Source organism: Globicephala melas, chromosome 20 (assembly GCF_963455315.2).
Source record: "Globicephala melas chromosome 20, mGloMel1.2, whole genome shotgun sequence".
Classification (NCBI taxonomy): Eukaryota; Metazoa; Chordata; class Mammalia; order Artiodactyla; family Delphinidae; genus Globicephala; species Globicephala melas.
The window spans coordinates 986,295-1,001,416 of record NC_083333.1 but is presented as its reverse complement, the minus strand read 5'-3'; the positions used below and the strand labels follow the sequence as shown (position 1 = coordinate 1,001,416).

The window sequence follows — 15,122 nt, the reverse complement described above, 5'->3', positions numbered from 1 at the left end:
CTCAAGACCCTTTTTTTTTTTTTTTTTTTTTTTGCGGTACGCGGGCCTCTCACTGCTGTGGCCTCTCCCGTTGCGGAGCACAGGCTACGGACGCGCAGGCTCAGCGGCCATGGCTCACGGGCACAGCCGCTCCGCAGCATGTGGGATCTTCCCGGACCGGGGCACGAACCCGCGTCCCCTGCATCGGCAGGCGGACTCTCAACCACTGCGCCACCAGGGAAGCCCTCAAGACCCTTTTATGTCCTAAAGCGTCAGTCTTATTCAATCCAGACCAGCAGCACTTTCGGTGATGGAACTCTCAAAAACTTTTTGTGAAAGGTCAGTAGCCACTTCAAGTGTCAGTGGCCACAACATGCGCTTTGAGACATGCCTCTCCGTCCTTCTCTAGATATAACTCCAAGTATTTGGACGCTATCAGGATTAATGAGATTCAGTTTCTTTTCTAAGAAGTGATGTTGTCCAACTGGCAGGATTCCCTGGGACTATCTAAATCTCCTCAGAGGTCTTAACAAAGGGAGTAACAGTCATGTTCTTGATTTTGGTCTTGACCCCAGGTCATGCCTTTGTTTTGATATTGCCCCTAAAGCTAGTTTCTATTTTGAGAATATTTTGCAGGCTGCAGAGGTTGACATAACAGATGATTGCACCTTTCCATCATTCAAACTCTACAATTTCTACACTTCCTATGTTCTCTTTCAATTCTGCTTGAAAATGAGCCAGTCTTATCTGCTGTCACCTCTTTCTTGTATCTGATGAAATGTACTTACTAACAAGTAACTCACACCAACAACATTCTGTCCCAAAACTTCTTCTCCCAAAGCCATAAATTCGGTAGGTATACTTTCTGCCTTCCGAATGATCACGTGACAGTTTTTCCAAATGTTTAACTATTACATTACATAGCTTGCTGGTTTTCCAGCCCCCTATAGTAGTTACTTCCCTGCCTGCCACTCAGTCCCAAAGCCAAAACCACACATTTTATTCTTTGGGTAGCACAGCACCCCACTGCTAGGTACTAGTTTCCATATTGGTCAGCTTTCGCTACCATAACAACCCCCCCCCCACCTCATCCCCCAAATCGGTGGCTTATAACAAGAAACATTCCTTTTTGCTCTCAAGTCTGCAGGTCAGTTGCATCTCTGCTCCAACCTGTGGGTCAGCTCCTTGCCTCACGTCTTTCCACTCCTGGGCTCAGGCTAAAGGAACAGCTCTTGTTTAGGATATGTCATTCTCCTAGCAGAGGATCCAGGAAAAAGAAACTTGCAATGCTTTTAAAGCTTCTGCTAAGCTATGACACATGTCCTATCTGCTCACATTCTGTTGGCTCAAGGAGGTTACATGGCCAAGCACAAAGCCAATGATGTAGGACAATATATTCTGAATCATTTTAAACAAGAATAGAGTCTCTCACAGATGTCAAGGAGCTCTTGATATATTCTTATATAATCCTTTGTTAGGATGTGGATTGCCATATACTCTACGATTTGTAGCTTATTTTCTTTTTTCTTTCTTTCTTTATTTGGCTGCGCCGGTCTTAGTTGCAGCATGCAGGATCTAGTTCCCTGACCAGGGATCGAACCCAGGCCCCCTGCACTGGGAGCGTGGAGTCTTAACCACTGAACCACCAGGGAAGTACCTGTAGCTTATTTTCAAGTTGTCTTTTTAAGAAAGAAAACTCTTAATTGTAATACAGAAAATGTATCATTCTTTTCTTTTAGAGTCAACATTTTCGTATCTTAAGAAATCTTTCCCTTCTCCAAAGTTCAAAAGATATTTCTATTAAGGTTTTCTATTAAAATTTATAGGGGCGTATCTTTTTTTAAAGAAGATGTTGGGGGTAGTTTATTAATTAATTAAGTAATTTGGGCTGTGTTGGGTCTTCGTTTCTGTGCGAGCGCTTTCTCTAGTTGTGGCAAGCAGGGGCCACTCTTCACCGCGGTGCGTGGGCCTCTCACTGTCGCGGCCTCTCTTGTTGCGGAGCACAGGCTCCAGACGCGCAGGCTCAGTGGTTGTGGCTCACGGGCCTAGTTGCTCCGCGGCACGTGGGATCCTCCCAGACCAGGGCTCGAACCCGTGTCCCCTGCATTAGCAGGCAGATTCTCAACCACTGTGCCACCAGGGAAGCCCCAGGGGCGTATTTTTAACATTTAACCATCTGCAGTTGATTTTTGCATATGGTGTAACGTAAGGATCCAATTTAATCTTCTCTTCCATATGGACTGCCGTTTTTCCAGGCCTAATTTTTGAATTGATGTGACATACAAGCCATATCACGTACCATAGCATCCTACATACGTGGTTCTGTTTATGGACTTTCTTTTTATTGGTCACCTACTTTATCACTGCATTGACCATAATGAGCCATGGTATCTGGTTAAGAAAGGCTCCCCTCTCTTTTTTTGTTTGTTTTTTTGTGTTTCATCCAGGAGTGTTCTGGCTGTTTTCACCCTCTTACTCTTTTATGCCAAGTTTGGAGCCATTTCATCAAGTTACAGGAAAATCTCTGTTGGGTACCAGTCTGTGCTCTTTACACGTGCAGCTCATTGAACCCTCACCACTACCTGATGAAGGTCAGTGTTATTTTCCTCATACTACAGCTGAGATGCACAGAGATGGACTGCTGGCACACAGCTGCAAAGCAGTAGCTCCTCTGCATGCTCCCAGCACCCAGCTCACCCAGGCAGCACAGTGGATACACTGATAAGCCTGAGACCACAAAGTCTGGGTCATCTGCGGAGTCACTAGCAGTGCATGCTGTCACTTTGCTGAGGATCCCTGGTGACAGCAGAAACCATGCAGGTTTCTAAGTTGACCATCTAAGTCAGTTCATTCTCACTGACTGAAAAACAAAACAAAAAACAAACAGGAAACTGACCCCTGGAGATAGTTCATATTGAAAAAGAAGGCAGGCTGGCAGTGGGTCTCCATAATAGAGGGGAAGATGTGTGTGTGTGTGTGTGTGTATGTGTGTGTGTGTCTGTGTGTGTGTTGGTATTCACATCAGAGCAAATGACTAGTATCTGGATTGTCTCATCAATTCCATATTTCAGTTCTTGAAAGAGCAGGAGGTAATCTTATTACCAAGAAGATTAAATGACTTTCCAAGTCACTCAAGTTCTCTATCCTCTTAGTTCATGCGAGTAATATTTAAGGCACTTCATTTGCAAGGTTATTTTGAGCAAAATCTATGTAGAGCAAGTGGCCCTCCACACTGGGTCAGCAGCTTCAACATCACTTGGCAGCTTGTTAGAATGCAAATTCCTGGGCCCCACTCCAGTCCTACTGAGTCTTATCACAGGGTGTGAGGCCCAGTAACCTCTGTATCAGCAAGAAACCCCCTCCAGGTGATTCTGGCGCTCCTGAAGGTTGAGGACCTCTGGTGTAGGGCATCCACCACAGCACCCAAAGCGGTCAATTTTCAGTGAATGCTAACAAGTTTGGTCAAAGGTCACAGAGCTAGTTCATGGAAAGCCTAGACCTTACTTGGTCTCTGGCCCTACTGAATAACTTTTTTCACCAACTGGAGTCTTATCTCCAAGGATCAAGAGCTGCAAGGTCAGACATTTGTATTAAATAGATCACCTGAAAATATTCAAGTTTAGGGATTGGAAGAATAACAGAGGTGAGCCTTAGGCCTGTGAAGCACCATGGACAATTCTTAGCTTGTCATTTAAGACTCTTGTAGGTTGAGGCTGGGAGGCTGACCAAGTCCAGTGTACACAAAGACATTCTTAGAGATGTACATGTCTGTGTATACAGCCCCTCGAACATAGGAGTTGCTAAGGGTCCATTATCCGCGAGTGGGTTAAATCTTTACTGCAGTTGTCAGGCTGGCTTACATTGGGTTTTTTATATTACAGATAGCTTTGGGAACAGAAATCTTTATTATAACAACATTAAAGTAAACAAACAAAAAACCAAATCAATAATAGTCATATCTCTCTCAAAGAGCTGTTCGTTTCTCACTTTCCATTGTTTAGCTCTTTGTAGACAAATCTTCATCTCATCCCATCCACAGTGAACTCCCAGTTTTGTGCTCTTCTTTTTCACTGACTTTATCATAAATATTTTCTGTGATGTTCCCTAGTCTTCATAATTGTCATTGTGATGTGGCTGGAAAAGACTGCCTCAAACTGAGATGACAGGATTTAATTGTAGATATTTATCTGGCTACCACTATTTCCTAAGTAACAGTGTTGTGGCTACTTTTCTATAAGTCAAATTTTCTTCTTGTCGATGTTCTTCTTTAGATTAACTTCCTAGAAGTGGAATTACAACAAAAGAGAGTATAAACACATCTGACTACTGGAGCGATAAGAAAGATGTTTCCGAAAAAAAGCGACCATTTCTTTGTTAGTGGCAATGTATAAAAACACTTGTTTTATAAAAAGTAGTCCTCAGCATTGGGTGTCATTATTCAACTCCTCTCCAACTTTTTTTTTTTTTTTTGCCAGTTTAGTGAGCATGTAAGTTTACCCTGTTATCGTTGCAATTTTCATTTCTGTAAATCCTATATCCCTTCTTCCTTCCAAAGACATCTGGTCAAACGGGCTTCAGAGAGAACTCATTTCAATTAGGGTGTACGTGTATGTGTGTGCATGCTGTGTAGCTATGGTTCTTTGTATCTGGATACATATAAGAGTCCGAGTATCTGACCGTCTCTGTGTGTGCATCCGCTTCCATGTTTATGCCTCAAAGAACAGACGTGTTGTGGAGTGTATATGTCTGGGGTTCTGCTGCGGACCTTGTTTCTGAGCATGTATTCCTTAGACTATGCTCATGTGTATGTGTGAATAAATTGTAGCGTGGAATTGTGGAGGAGATGCAAGTAATGAAATCAAACACAGACCACTTGTGGCTTAACACAGTTCTCTCATCTGTACCTTCCTGCATAGCTCTGCTAACAGAGGGAACCAATTAATGAATTCCAAATAACAGTGAAATGTTTAGAAGAGTTGGGATGATTTGGAAAAAAGTGGACAGCTCCTACAAGCCTCTAGTTTTCATGCAGAAAATAAATAAAGCTTCAGTGGGCTGGGACTTTGAAAACCATTTATCAAATGAGTGATACTGGGCAGTGATACATACCACCACCAACAACCCCCGCCCATGCCTCCATGCTCTGTTCTCTGAGTCTAAAATGAAGATTGGAGCAAAGGATGCTTGTGAAAGTTAAATAAGATGATGCTCATAGAAGGTGCTCATAAGACGTGGTCCCCTGTAGGAAAAGGAGTAGAGGGGATCCAAGTCCCAGGCCTAGGGCCCCAGTCTCTTCTCAGACTCTGAAATAGACAATGACGATTCCTAATTGTAAGTGTTGCCAAAGGTCTTCCCAAAATACCTTAACCAGAGCTAAAAATCTTACACGTCATTGCTAAATACATGTAGTTTGGAGGTAGACCACACTCTTCAAACCATGGGGTTTATGATGAAAAGATAGTCAAAGGTCCTCATGGGGTAGAGGGAGCTGGAAATCACTGACACAAATCTGTAGATTTCAAACTTCTAAAAAAAAACAATAGAACCACCCACCCCCAACCCTGTCAACACACACACACACTTTTATCCAAACAACTTTTACAGGGAACCCCAAGCTATGAAACAGATGGGGGCAGGGGCAGAGGCAGAGGATAGGTGGGCCTGCCTACTCCTCTCTGGAATCTGACGAGGGGCTCCTGTGGCACGTCCACACACCATGGAGACCCCCAGGTGAAAACCATGCCTCTAGATAACCCCAGAGTCCCGGCCAGCACTGCGACTCTCTAAGGCTAAACCGCAGTTTCCAAGCAGTAACAGACCGGCTAATGTTTTCTGAGAGCTTCCTATACTCCAGGTTCTGTGCTTAGCTCCTGACACATGCTATCTTATTTTGGCCTCACATGTTCTCCAGGAGGAAGACCCTAGTAGTAAGTACTCTTAGGATCCCCATTCTCAGCTGAAAAAGATAAGGCCCAATGCAAGGATACTGGGCATTATAAGAAAAGTGTCCAAGTTCATTCAGCTTGAACATCATGGAGCCAAGAAGCAAACCTAGATAGTCTGGGTCTCAAATCTGTGTTCTTAACCCAGCCTGTAAAGCCTCCCAGTTTTGAGGGTTAAGCAGCATCTTTGCAAGTTAAAGTTCCCAATTCCCCATCAATTGACATTGTAACACCATTTTTAGTTTTGGGTTTTTTTTGTTTGCTTGTTTTGTTTTCTTTTGCTTTGTTTTTAAGAAGAGGTATGGGAGTGACCCTCAATTCACCTCAATCTCTTATCTAAAACCCTCTGTGATCAGGCCAAAGGAGTAGAGCTCAGAGTTACTGTCTAACTTGAGGATCAAGCCATTGACTTTGACAGCAACCATGGCTGCTGGGAAGATTGTTCCTGCAAGTATTTTTTGATGACAGGACAAGGTGGGAACGGAAACAGAGAGTAGCATCCGATACCTCTCAGGGCTTTAAAACCCGCTTTATTCGACTCCCCTGGTGGCACAGTGGTTAAGAATCCGCCTGCCAATGTAGGGGACACGGGATCGAGCCCTGGTCCGGGAAGATCCCACATGCTGCGGAGCAACTAAGCCCGTGCACCACAACTACTGAGCCTACGCTCTAGAGCCCGCGAGCCAAAACTGCTGAGCCCACGTGCTGCAACTACTGAAGCCCATGCGCCTAGAGCCCATGCTCTGCAACGAGAGAAGCCACCGCAATAAGAAGCCCACGCAACACAACGAAGTGTAGCCCCTGCTCGCATGCAGCAATGAAGACCCAACGCAGCCCAAAATCAATCAATCAAAAAAAAAAAAAAAAAAAAACCGCCTTATTTACCAGGCACTACACTCCAGTGACGTAGACAGGATTATCCCCATTTCATGATGGCAAAACTGAAGCTCAGAGAAAATCTGCTGGAGATCCCCTAGGTCAGAAGCGTCAGAGCCTGGATTTGAACCCAGCACTCTCTGACCTTCCATCACTCTACACGAGACCTTGGGGAGAGTGGGTCCTTGCCCTTCTTCAGAGCCTTCCTCAAAGCCTTCCTTCTTTGCCTGCTTCCACCATAGCCCTTGTCACCAGCCATGCCAATACTTGTTGCCACTTCTGCCTCTTTTACTACCCAGAGAGCCTTGGTGGTAGAGTGTGAGTACACACAGGGCCCTCTGTGAAGGTCTGCTAGGGAATGAACAGCCCAGTTCAAGTAACCCAGACCTCCGAGGAGATGAGAACCACCCCTCTACGAAGGAAGGATCTTAGATTACAGGAAAGTACCACTGGACAGCCCAGCACCACTGGACTCCAAGCACTGAGAACCCCTCCGGCCCCTGGAAATTCACACTTCCTCCCTCCCACACATGGTGGCCTTCTTTGGTCTCTGGGAAATCCCAGGGCAACTTCTGACTTCTAAGTGGGTGCCCAGGAGCCACATTTTCCCCCAAAGTTGAGTGTGTGATGGGGTATTCAAATTCTCCCACCTAGAAGGACTCTCGTCTGTCTTTCCCTCTGCTTCAGGACCAAATATCGCACAGGACAGTGTGTTTAAGAACCTGGGATCTGGAGTCCACCAGACATGGGTTTGAGTCATGGCTCTGCCTAGCTCTGCGATTTGGGGTAAATTAACCTCCTTAACCTCCCTGAGCCTCCAAGAGGAAACAGTTAGTAACTAACCGTGACCACACAGTGACGTTTTGAGACTCAAATAAGATAATGCACAGAAAATGCTTAGCACAGGGCCTGGTTCAGAGCAGGTGCTCAAAAGGAGTGGAGCCTTGAAATTGAGCCCTGCCCTCTCTCAGAGGCTCTGAGCGGCTGGTAAAGGAGGAGCCGGTGGTCAGAGTGGAGCAGGGAGAAGCTCACCTGTGGGAGGGGGGGATGGGGACAGGAAGGGAAGCCCAATGCTGAGTCAGTGGGAGCTGCGGAGGGCACAGTGACTCAGACAGATGTTCCCACTCAAAGAACCTGTCCCAATATTAACCACAGGAAGCAGATAGGAGTTCAGGCAGTAGGGCCTTTCCATGGTAGAAACCCACGGGCAGTGTGCTAGGGAGGTGGAAAGGGGACACCAGGGTGGGCAGGGAGGGGAGAAGATTAAACTTCAGGCTGTAAAACAGAGAGGGAGACACAGGGCACAGTCTCTCCCACAGCCCCTCGGAGCGAGGTCCAGGAAGATGAAAAGGGCAAGCTGCCTGGGACCAGGAAGAAGCCGGCTCCAACTTCAGTAGAACACCCTCTTTCCTGTAATCTAAGATCCTTCCTTCGTGGGCTGAGACCGGAGAACCTTAGCTGAAGCCTAGAAAGAGAAGAAAGGAACTCGGGTTGACTGAGCCCCTACCCTGCGCCCAGGGCCAGAACTTTATAATGAGCTTTATCTCTAGATGCCTCTCTTGTGTCCACACAACCCAACACTGCAGGGCAGCACCCCCGTTGCATATCTAGGGGCCCAGGTGAGAGAGACGGCACCAGCTAGACGTGGCAAAGCGGGGCTTCAAACCCAGACCTATATGGCTCTCTCAAACCTGTGCTTTTCCTTTCAGAAAGGCAGCACCATTCTTCAGCACTGAAGCTGTCGGTCCTGGGTTCAAGTTGACACTTCTGTCAACCACTAGATATGTTAACTCGGATCAGTCACTCATCTCTCTGGGCCTCAGTTTCCCTGGCTATAAACCAAAGAGTAGTGGTACCCACTGCATAGGGTGTGGTGAGGATTGAAGGAGTTCAAGCCAAGCCTGGTACAGAGTCAGTGCTCCATTTATGTCGACTGTGGAGTTTGTGCTCTTCTCCAATAAAGCCACTCCCCAGGACAGTGGAAGAAAGCACGGCTGCCCCCACCCCATGTAGGCTGCAAAGGAGAGAGCCCTGGGCTTGGGGGCTAAGGACATGATTTCAGAGCCCAGCCCTACACGTTACCTGGGGTGTTACCTTGGACAAGTCACTGGACGTCTCTGAACTTCAGTGTCCTCACCTCTAGAATGAGGATAGTGAGGCTACCAACTGTGTAGGGTAATGGTGTCACGCCGGGTAGGTGACAGCCCCTAGCACGGTCCAGAGGAGAGCAGAGACCAGGAGGCAGGGACTGGAATTGCCCTGTGGTGGAGACTGATGAGCTGTGGGCAGTAAGAAAGAGAGGGGAAGGGGCGTGGAGGAAGGTTCAGATGCCCAAAAAGATCCAAACCCTACTGCCAAACCAAGGTGGGCATTTCCCAGCCACAGAGAGAGATTATGATATTCACGGAGCAAAGATGGATGGGAACATTACAGGACTAGGGTCTTTACCCTTTTCTGTCATCTTCTGCTGAAGGTGGCCACCAAGAAACTTACTGTCCACAGAGACCTTCCCGCTGTGCAACCCAGGGGAAGTTGCTCACCCACTCTGTTCCTTCTCTTTTTGGTGTCTGCGCTAGGAGAATGATGTTCACAAAGCTCGTGATTGGGAGGGATGAGAATGAGGAGGAATAAACTACTGGAAAGGAAAGACGTAGAAAACCTTAGCAAAGAACCCCTACCCCCGCCCCCCCGCCAGGGCATTCAGTGGTATCTCCCTTCCTTCGGTCCCTGGCTGGGAGATGGCGGCCTGAGGACATCACAGGAAGGTGTGGCAGAGGAGGACCAAGCCACAGAGACCAAAATTAGCAACAAGTTGGGGCAGGGAAACCCTGTGTGGGTGCAGCTCTGAGGGAGGCAAAGCTCCAGCAGGGGAAGGTGGGTGTGGACTGCTGTTCCCTCCCAGCTTCCACAGGGTGAAAGTGGAACCAGCATGGGCTGGGGTTGGGGGGCGGGCCGGGGGAGTAGGGCATGAAAGATCCAGGATCATATTCCAGCTGTGTCTGTGTGAGATCGTCTATTTGACAAAGGTGTACTGAATACTCTTTATACCCAAGTCACTATTCTAAAAGCTAGACAAGGGTATGACAGGAAGAAGCCCAAGGACCTGACCTCAGGGAACTTCAAGTAGAAGAGAGATGCAAGGCAAAACCTGACCATGGTCCAAGGGCGAGACCAGTGAAATGCCATGAGGAGTTCAGAGGACAGAGCTGGGAAGGGAGAGAGATCCAAGTCAACCATCTGAGCCAGAGCTATGAGCATCACAGTTGGAAAGGACCTTAGAGGTTTTCTGATTCAAACGTCTCAGTTTCCAGATCAGGAAACTGAGACCCGGGGAAAAGGAATTCTTTGCATGAAGTCATGTAACGTACTGGCATCAGCAGAGCCAGCTGAGGACCTAGGTATCCTGACTCCTCAGGCCCGTCCCCAGCACTATCATGGTTCCATTTACACCCCTGACCAAGGCTGACAGATGATCTAGCAAACGGAGCTCAGGTAGCCCAGGACAAATCCATTGTCAGAACCGTAAGTACTCAACATACTCAACCATGGCCTTCAGCTTCAGGTAAGATTCAATTCAGCTGCACAAAGAAACCCAAAACATTCCGAGCTTTTGCACCCTAGTTTTTAATCTCTCAGGTGAAAGTCTGGAGGCCTGAGGTCCAGGCTATAAGAAAGCTCTAATCCACAAGGTTGCCAGGGACCCAGGCTCACTCCAGCACCCTCTTTCCATCCCTAAGTTATGGCCTTGGTCCTACAGCCTCGAGTGAGGGCACCTGCACTCCAGGCAGCAGGGCAGGATGAAGAAGAAGAGGGGGCAGACCTTGCCTTTTAACAAGGGTTCCTGGAGGCTGTCACATGACACATCACTTTACAGCCTCCAGTGGGAGGCTGGAAAATAATTTCTTTTTTTGTGGTACGCGGGCCTCTCACTGTTGTGGCCTCTCCCGTTGCGGAGCACAGGCTCTGGACACGCAGGCTCAGTGGGCATGGCTCACGGGCCTAGGTGCTCTGTGGCATGTGGGATCTTCCCGGACCGGGACACGAACCCGTGTCCCTTGCATCGGCAAGGGTGAGATATTTAAAAGGTGAGATATTTCCAAGTTAGACAACTATTTACCATCTCAGGCCCACAGAGCAGCTGAAAAGTATAGTAAGCAATACTCAACTAAAAAGCACTTTTCCCTTTCCCAAGTGATTTTAAAAGACCTCACGAAGTAAGCATGTTTAAGCCTCTAAGGTTTTATGGTGCAAATGTATTTCACGTCAGAGGCATATCACTTATTACCCTTAGGACGCAGAAGAAAGCTAGGTGATGTCAGTACTCTTACAGACATGCCATTTGCAGCAACATACCCATATTTATTTCAAAGGGGATTTTTCTGCACTTGTGTTTCTTTTTTAAAAACACAAAACAGGGCTTCCCTGGTGGCGCAGTGGTTGAGAGTCTGCCTGCCGATGCAGGGGACGCGGGTTCGTGCCCCGGTCCGGGAAGATCCCATGTGCCGCGGAGCAGCTGGACCCGTGAGCCATGGCCGCTGAGCCTGCACGTCCGGAGCCTGTGCTCCGCAACGGGAGAGGCCACAACAGTGAGAGGCCCGCGTAGCGCAAAAAAAAAACAACAACACAAAACAAGCACAAATGGACAAAAAGGTCATCCAAAAAGGAACCACATAAGGGATTGTGAAGGTGACAAATTGAAGGCTATTTATCTGATAAAGACCTTATGTAAGAGACTGTGCTTCTTTTTACATATTGGTTCTCTCTTTGTGTTCTAGGAAGAGTTGCTTTTGTTTGTTGATTTGTTTCATTCACTTTCCCCATCCCATTTGAGGGTCAAAGTTATCAGGAGAAAGGTAATTTAAATGGCAAACAACAGAAAGTCCGTATCTATTTATTAAAACTTGAAGCACAGACTGGGAGATGTACTTAGAAGTTAAATGGGCATATCTAGCGAATGTTAAATATGCTTGCCTACGAGGTCAAACACCCTGTAACGAGGCCTGATCTTCATGAAACCACAAGTTTCCTTTGGGTGAAAATCACAGCACTGCCCTAAAACCAAAGATTCAATGCAAGGGCTAATGAAAGATTAATAATCATTTTCTTGGGTACTGCCCTTTTCTTTTTGTTTATCTGTGCCCATAGTCTGTTAAAACAGAGCTACAGTATTGTAAACGTTGACTACACTAATTTGTAAAGAAATAAATCCTACGCTCTGGCTATTCATGAACCACTGAAACACCTATATTAGACAATACGAGACACTCAGAAACGGTGCAAGTGCAGATACTCTAACCACTCAGAGATCAAATTCTACTTAGATTTGAGGTTTATTATAATTAATGAAGGGAGATTCTGAAAAGATTCCAAGATACCCATTATAAGAGTTTATTAGAGTACTGCCGTTCCCAAATTAAAGTTTTAAGGTTATCTATAAAGCAAGAGTTCCATGTTACCTGACAGTCTGTTCATAATAGCATTTCCTTACTGATATGGAGCAATTTATTTTGGTAAAAAAGGTACAGGCAACTGAACAACTATGTCTACACAGAATCTAGGCTGCTCTTATAAAACAATCCTGCAAACATTATTTCATTAACAGCTAGCTTTACAGCATAAGAGAAGCAGTATCTGCTAACTTCATCCATAAGCTTGAACCAAAGTTACAGTAAAGGATAAAAATAGCTAAATGTATACATGGGCGGACCTCATTTTATTGCACTTTGCAGATATTGCAGTCTTTACAAATTCAAAGTTTGTGGCAACCCTGCATTGTCAGATGATGATAAGCATTTTTTAGCAATACAGTATTTTTATTTTTATTTTTTAATTTATTTTTGCAGTACGCAGGCCTCTCACTGCTGTGGCCTCTCCCATTGTTGAGCACAGGCTCCGGACACGCAGGCTCAGCGGCCATGGCTCACGGGCCCAGCAGCTCCGCGGCATGTGGGATCCTCCCGGACCGGGGCACGAGCCCACGTCCCCTGCATCAGCAGGCGGACTCTCAACCACTGCACCACCAGGGAAGCCCCAGCAATACAGTATTTTTAAATTAAGGTATGTAGACTATTTTTTTAGACATAATACTATTGCACATTTAATAGACTACAGTATAGTATAGATATAACTTTTATATGCACTGAAAACACAACAACAAAATAATTCATGACACTTCATCGCAGTGGTCTGGAACTGAAGTGCACTATCTCTGTGGTACACCTGTACAGGCTTTTTACCAAGTTTTCAACTCTGGGAAAATTTCTAGCCTCACCTTTCTGGAGACTTAAGCAACTTTCAAACTTTATCCATTTAGAAAATCTTCACAATTTTCTAAAGGCACAACCTTACCTACCCTGAGGTTAGAACACAGAGGGGCCTTTTAACCCATTGTTTGTGTGTGGTCACTAGTATTCAGATGAAGCCTCCAGGGCAGTAGAGTAGGTTTGCCAAATGCATAGCAAATTTTTCTAGGCTATAAAAGCTTGAGGAAGACCAACTTCGTCTAAACAGAGAATCACTTCTCACTCAAACCTAGTTTACCTGCTTACCTCCCATGATGTACTGGCAAGTGTTTGCGATGGATTCCATGACTTCCTTCCACAGAAGCATTGGGCGGCTTATGGTACACTGAGGCCAAAGAACCAATGTGGCAGATGAGCTCATCCAACAGAGTTGGCTCAATAAGAGCTGTCTCCTCAGAGATCAGTGGCTTCTCAGACAAGACTACTTCTTTGGCTGTGACAGGATCAGTTGAGAGAAGGCGCCAATAAATAGAGCCCCGGTCTCGAAGGTCAGGATTATCAGAATCCTAATGAAAAGGCAATGGCAAGAAGGTTTAAATGTAACCTTTCTCCATACAGAAAGCCAAACTGCTGGATTTATTATCAAGGCAATGCTTAAGTGATTTACGCAGAGTTGGCCGTTAAGAAGATATTTAGACTCAATATATTGTTAATAGAGCCATAATTCTGTAATCTCTAATGTTTCCAAGAATTTAAATATAAATTGAAGTGGGTTAGTTCTAAGACTCAAATTCAAAATGAAGTTGGGAAAAGGAAAATAAAGTTTAAGCCAGTAAAAATCAACTGCTTACGATGGCCTCAGGACGTAAAAATAATGTTTTTAACTGCTTTAATATTAGCAGGATTATTCATGAAACACAGCTTACATATATTTCACCCATACCTTCTTTCTTCATTCAAATATTTATTAACTATCTCCTATGGAGACACTGGTCAGGCCCTGGAAACAAAGAGACAACAACACAGTGCCTGACTTCAATGAGCTCAAAGAATATTAATTATTACAATATAGTATGAGAGGTACTATTACCTAAATAATAAAAAAAACTGTTCAAGAGAGAACATAACGAAGTGCTTCTAAAAGGGGTGACACTTGAATTTAGTGGTCTCGTTTTTTTTTTGTGGCTGTTTAAAAATAATTTTATACATGGTCATGGCTAAGAAAAATTTATTATCAATGACACATCACAATTTAGAAATGTATAATATAAAAATAAGTCTCCCCCTATCATCCAACCCTACCCCACCTTAACTCCCCATCCCCAAAATAGCCATATTAACAGTGCACTATATATCTTACCAGAGAGCTCCCACACATATATATTTATTTTATACAAAACCAGTTTCATAGTATATATACTGCTCCTCAAGCTGCTTTCCATATTGGCACATACAGCTGCCATTTTCCACTGTATATGCAGCACTGCATCATTATTTACTAGTGTCCTATTGATGAACATTTAGGCTGTTGCCTCTTTCTCCCTCCTTCCTACTATTTATTTTTGCAATCATTATAAAGTGGCAATAAATATCCTGGTATCCACCTCTCAGAATGTCTATATAGTGGCATTCATTTACGCATGAATTGTTCCAGTGGTATCATGTTATTAAAGGCAACAATCAGTCCCATTTCAATTTCTGTATTTAAAACACATACAAAAATATTTTCTTTAAACTAGGCCAGGGTTTTTCCCATGAGTTTCTACATAAGCAGATGAACTGGTTTATAATTTAGCCATTTAAGGCACGTATCATTCAGCTCAACACCAGAAGTGACCCTGATGGTTTTATATAGATTTTCTTAATCATGTATTATTTAATTTGCACTCAAAATGGAGTGCTGGTTAAAAACAAAAAAGCATAAAGAATACTGAGATACAAGTTAATACAGTATAAAAATGGTAAATTTTACCTCAAGGTAATCTTTATCACATTCATAGGTTGCATTATTCTAATAGAAATGCACATATATACATGTATTATTCATATCAAAATGTTTGTAGCATTTGAAATGCCAGGGTTA

The 15,122-nt window shown here is 44.9% G+C and overlaps 1 protein-coding gene across 1 annotated transcript in view; it reads right to left on the bottom strand.

Moving 5' to 3' along the window:
• Positions 1-15,122, bottom strand: part of LOC115850676 (AP-2 complex subunit beta-like) — a 76,203-nt gene that overhangs the window by 10,290 nt on the left and 50,791 nt on the right. Inside the window, 1 exon segment of the mRNA XM_060290040.2 lies at positions 13,346-13,605. Within this exon segment, the coding sequence (XP_060146023.2) occupies positions 13,346-13,605 (260 nt within the window).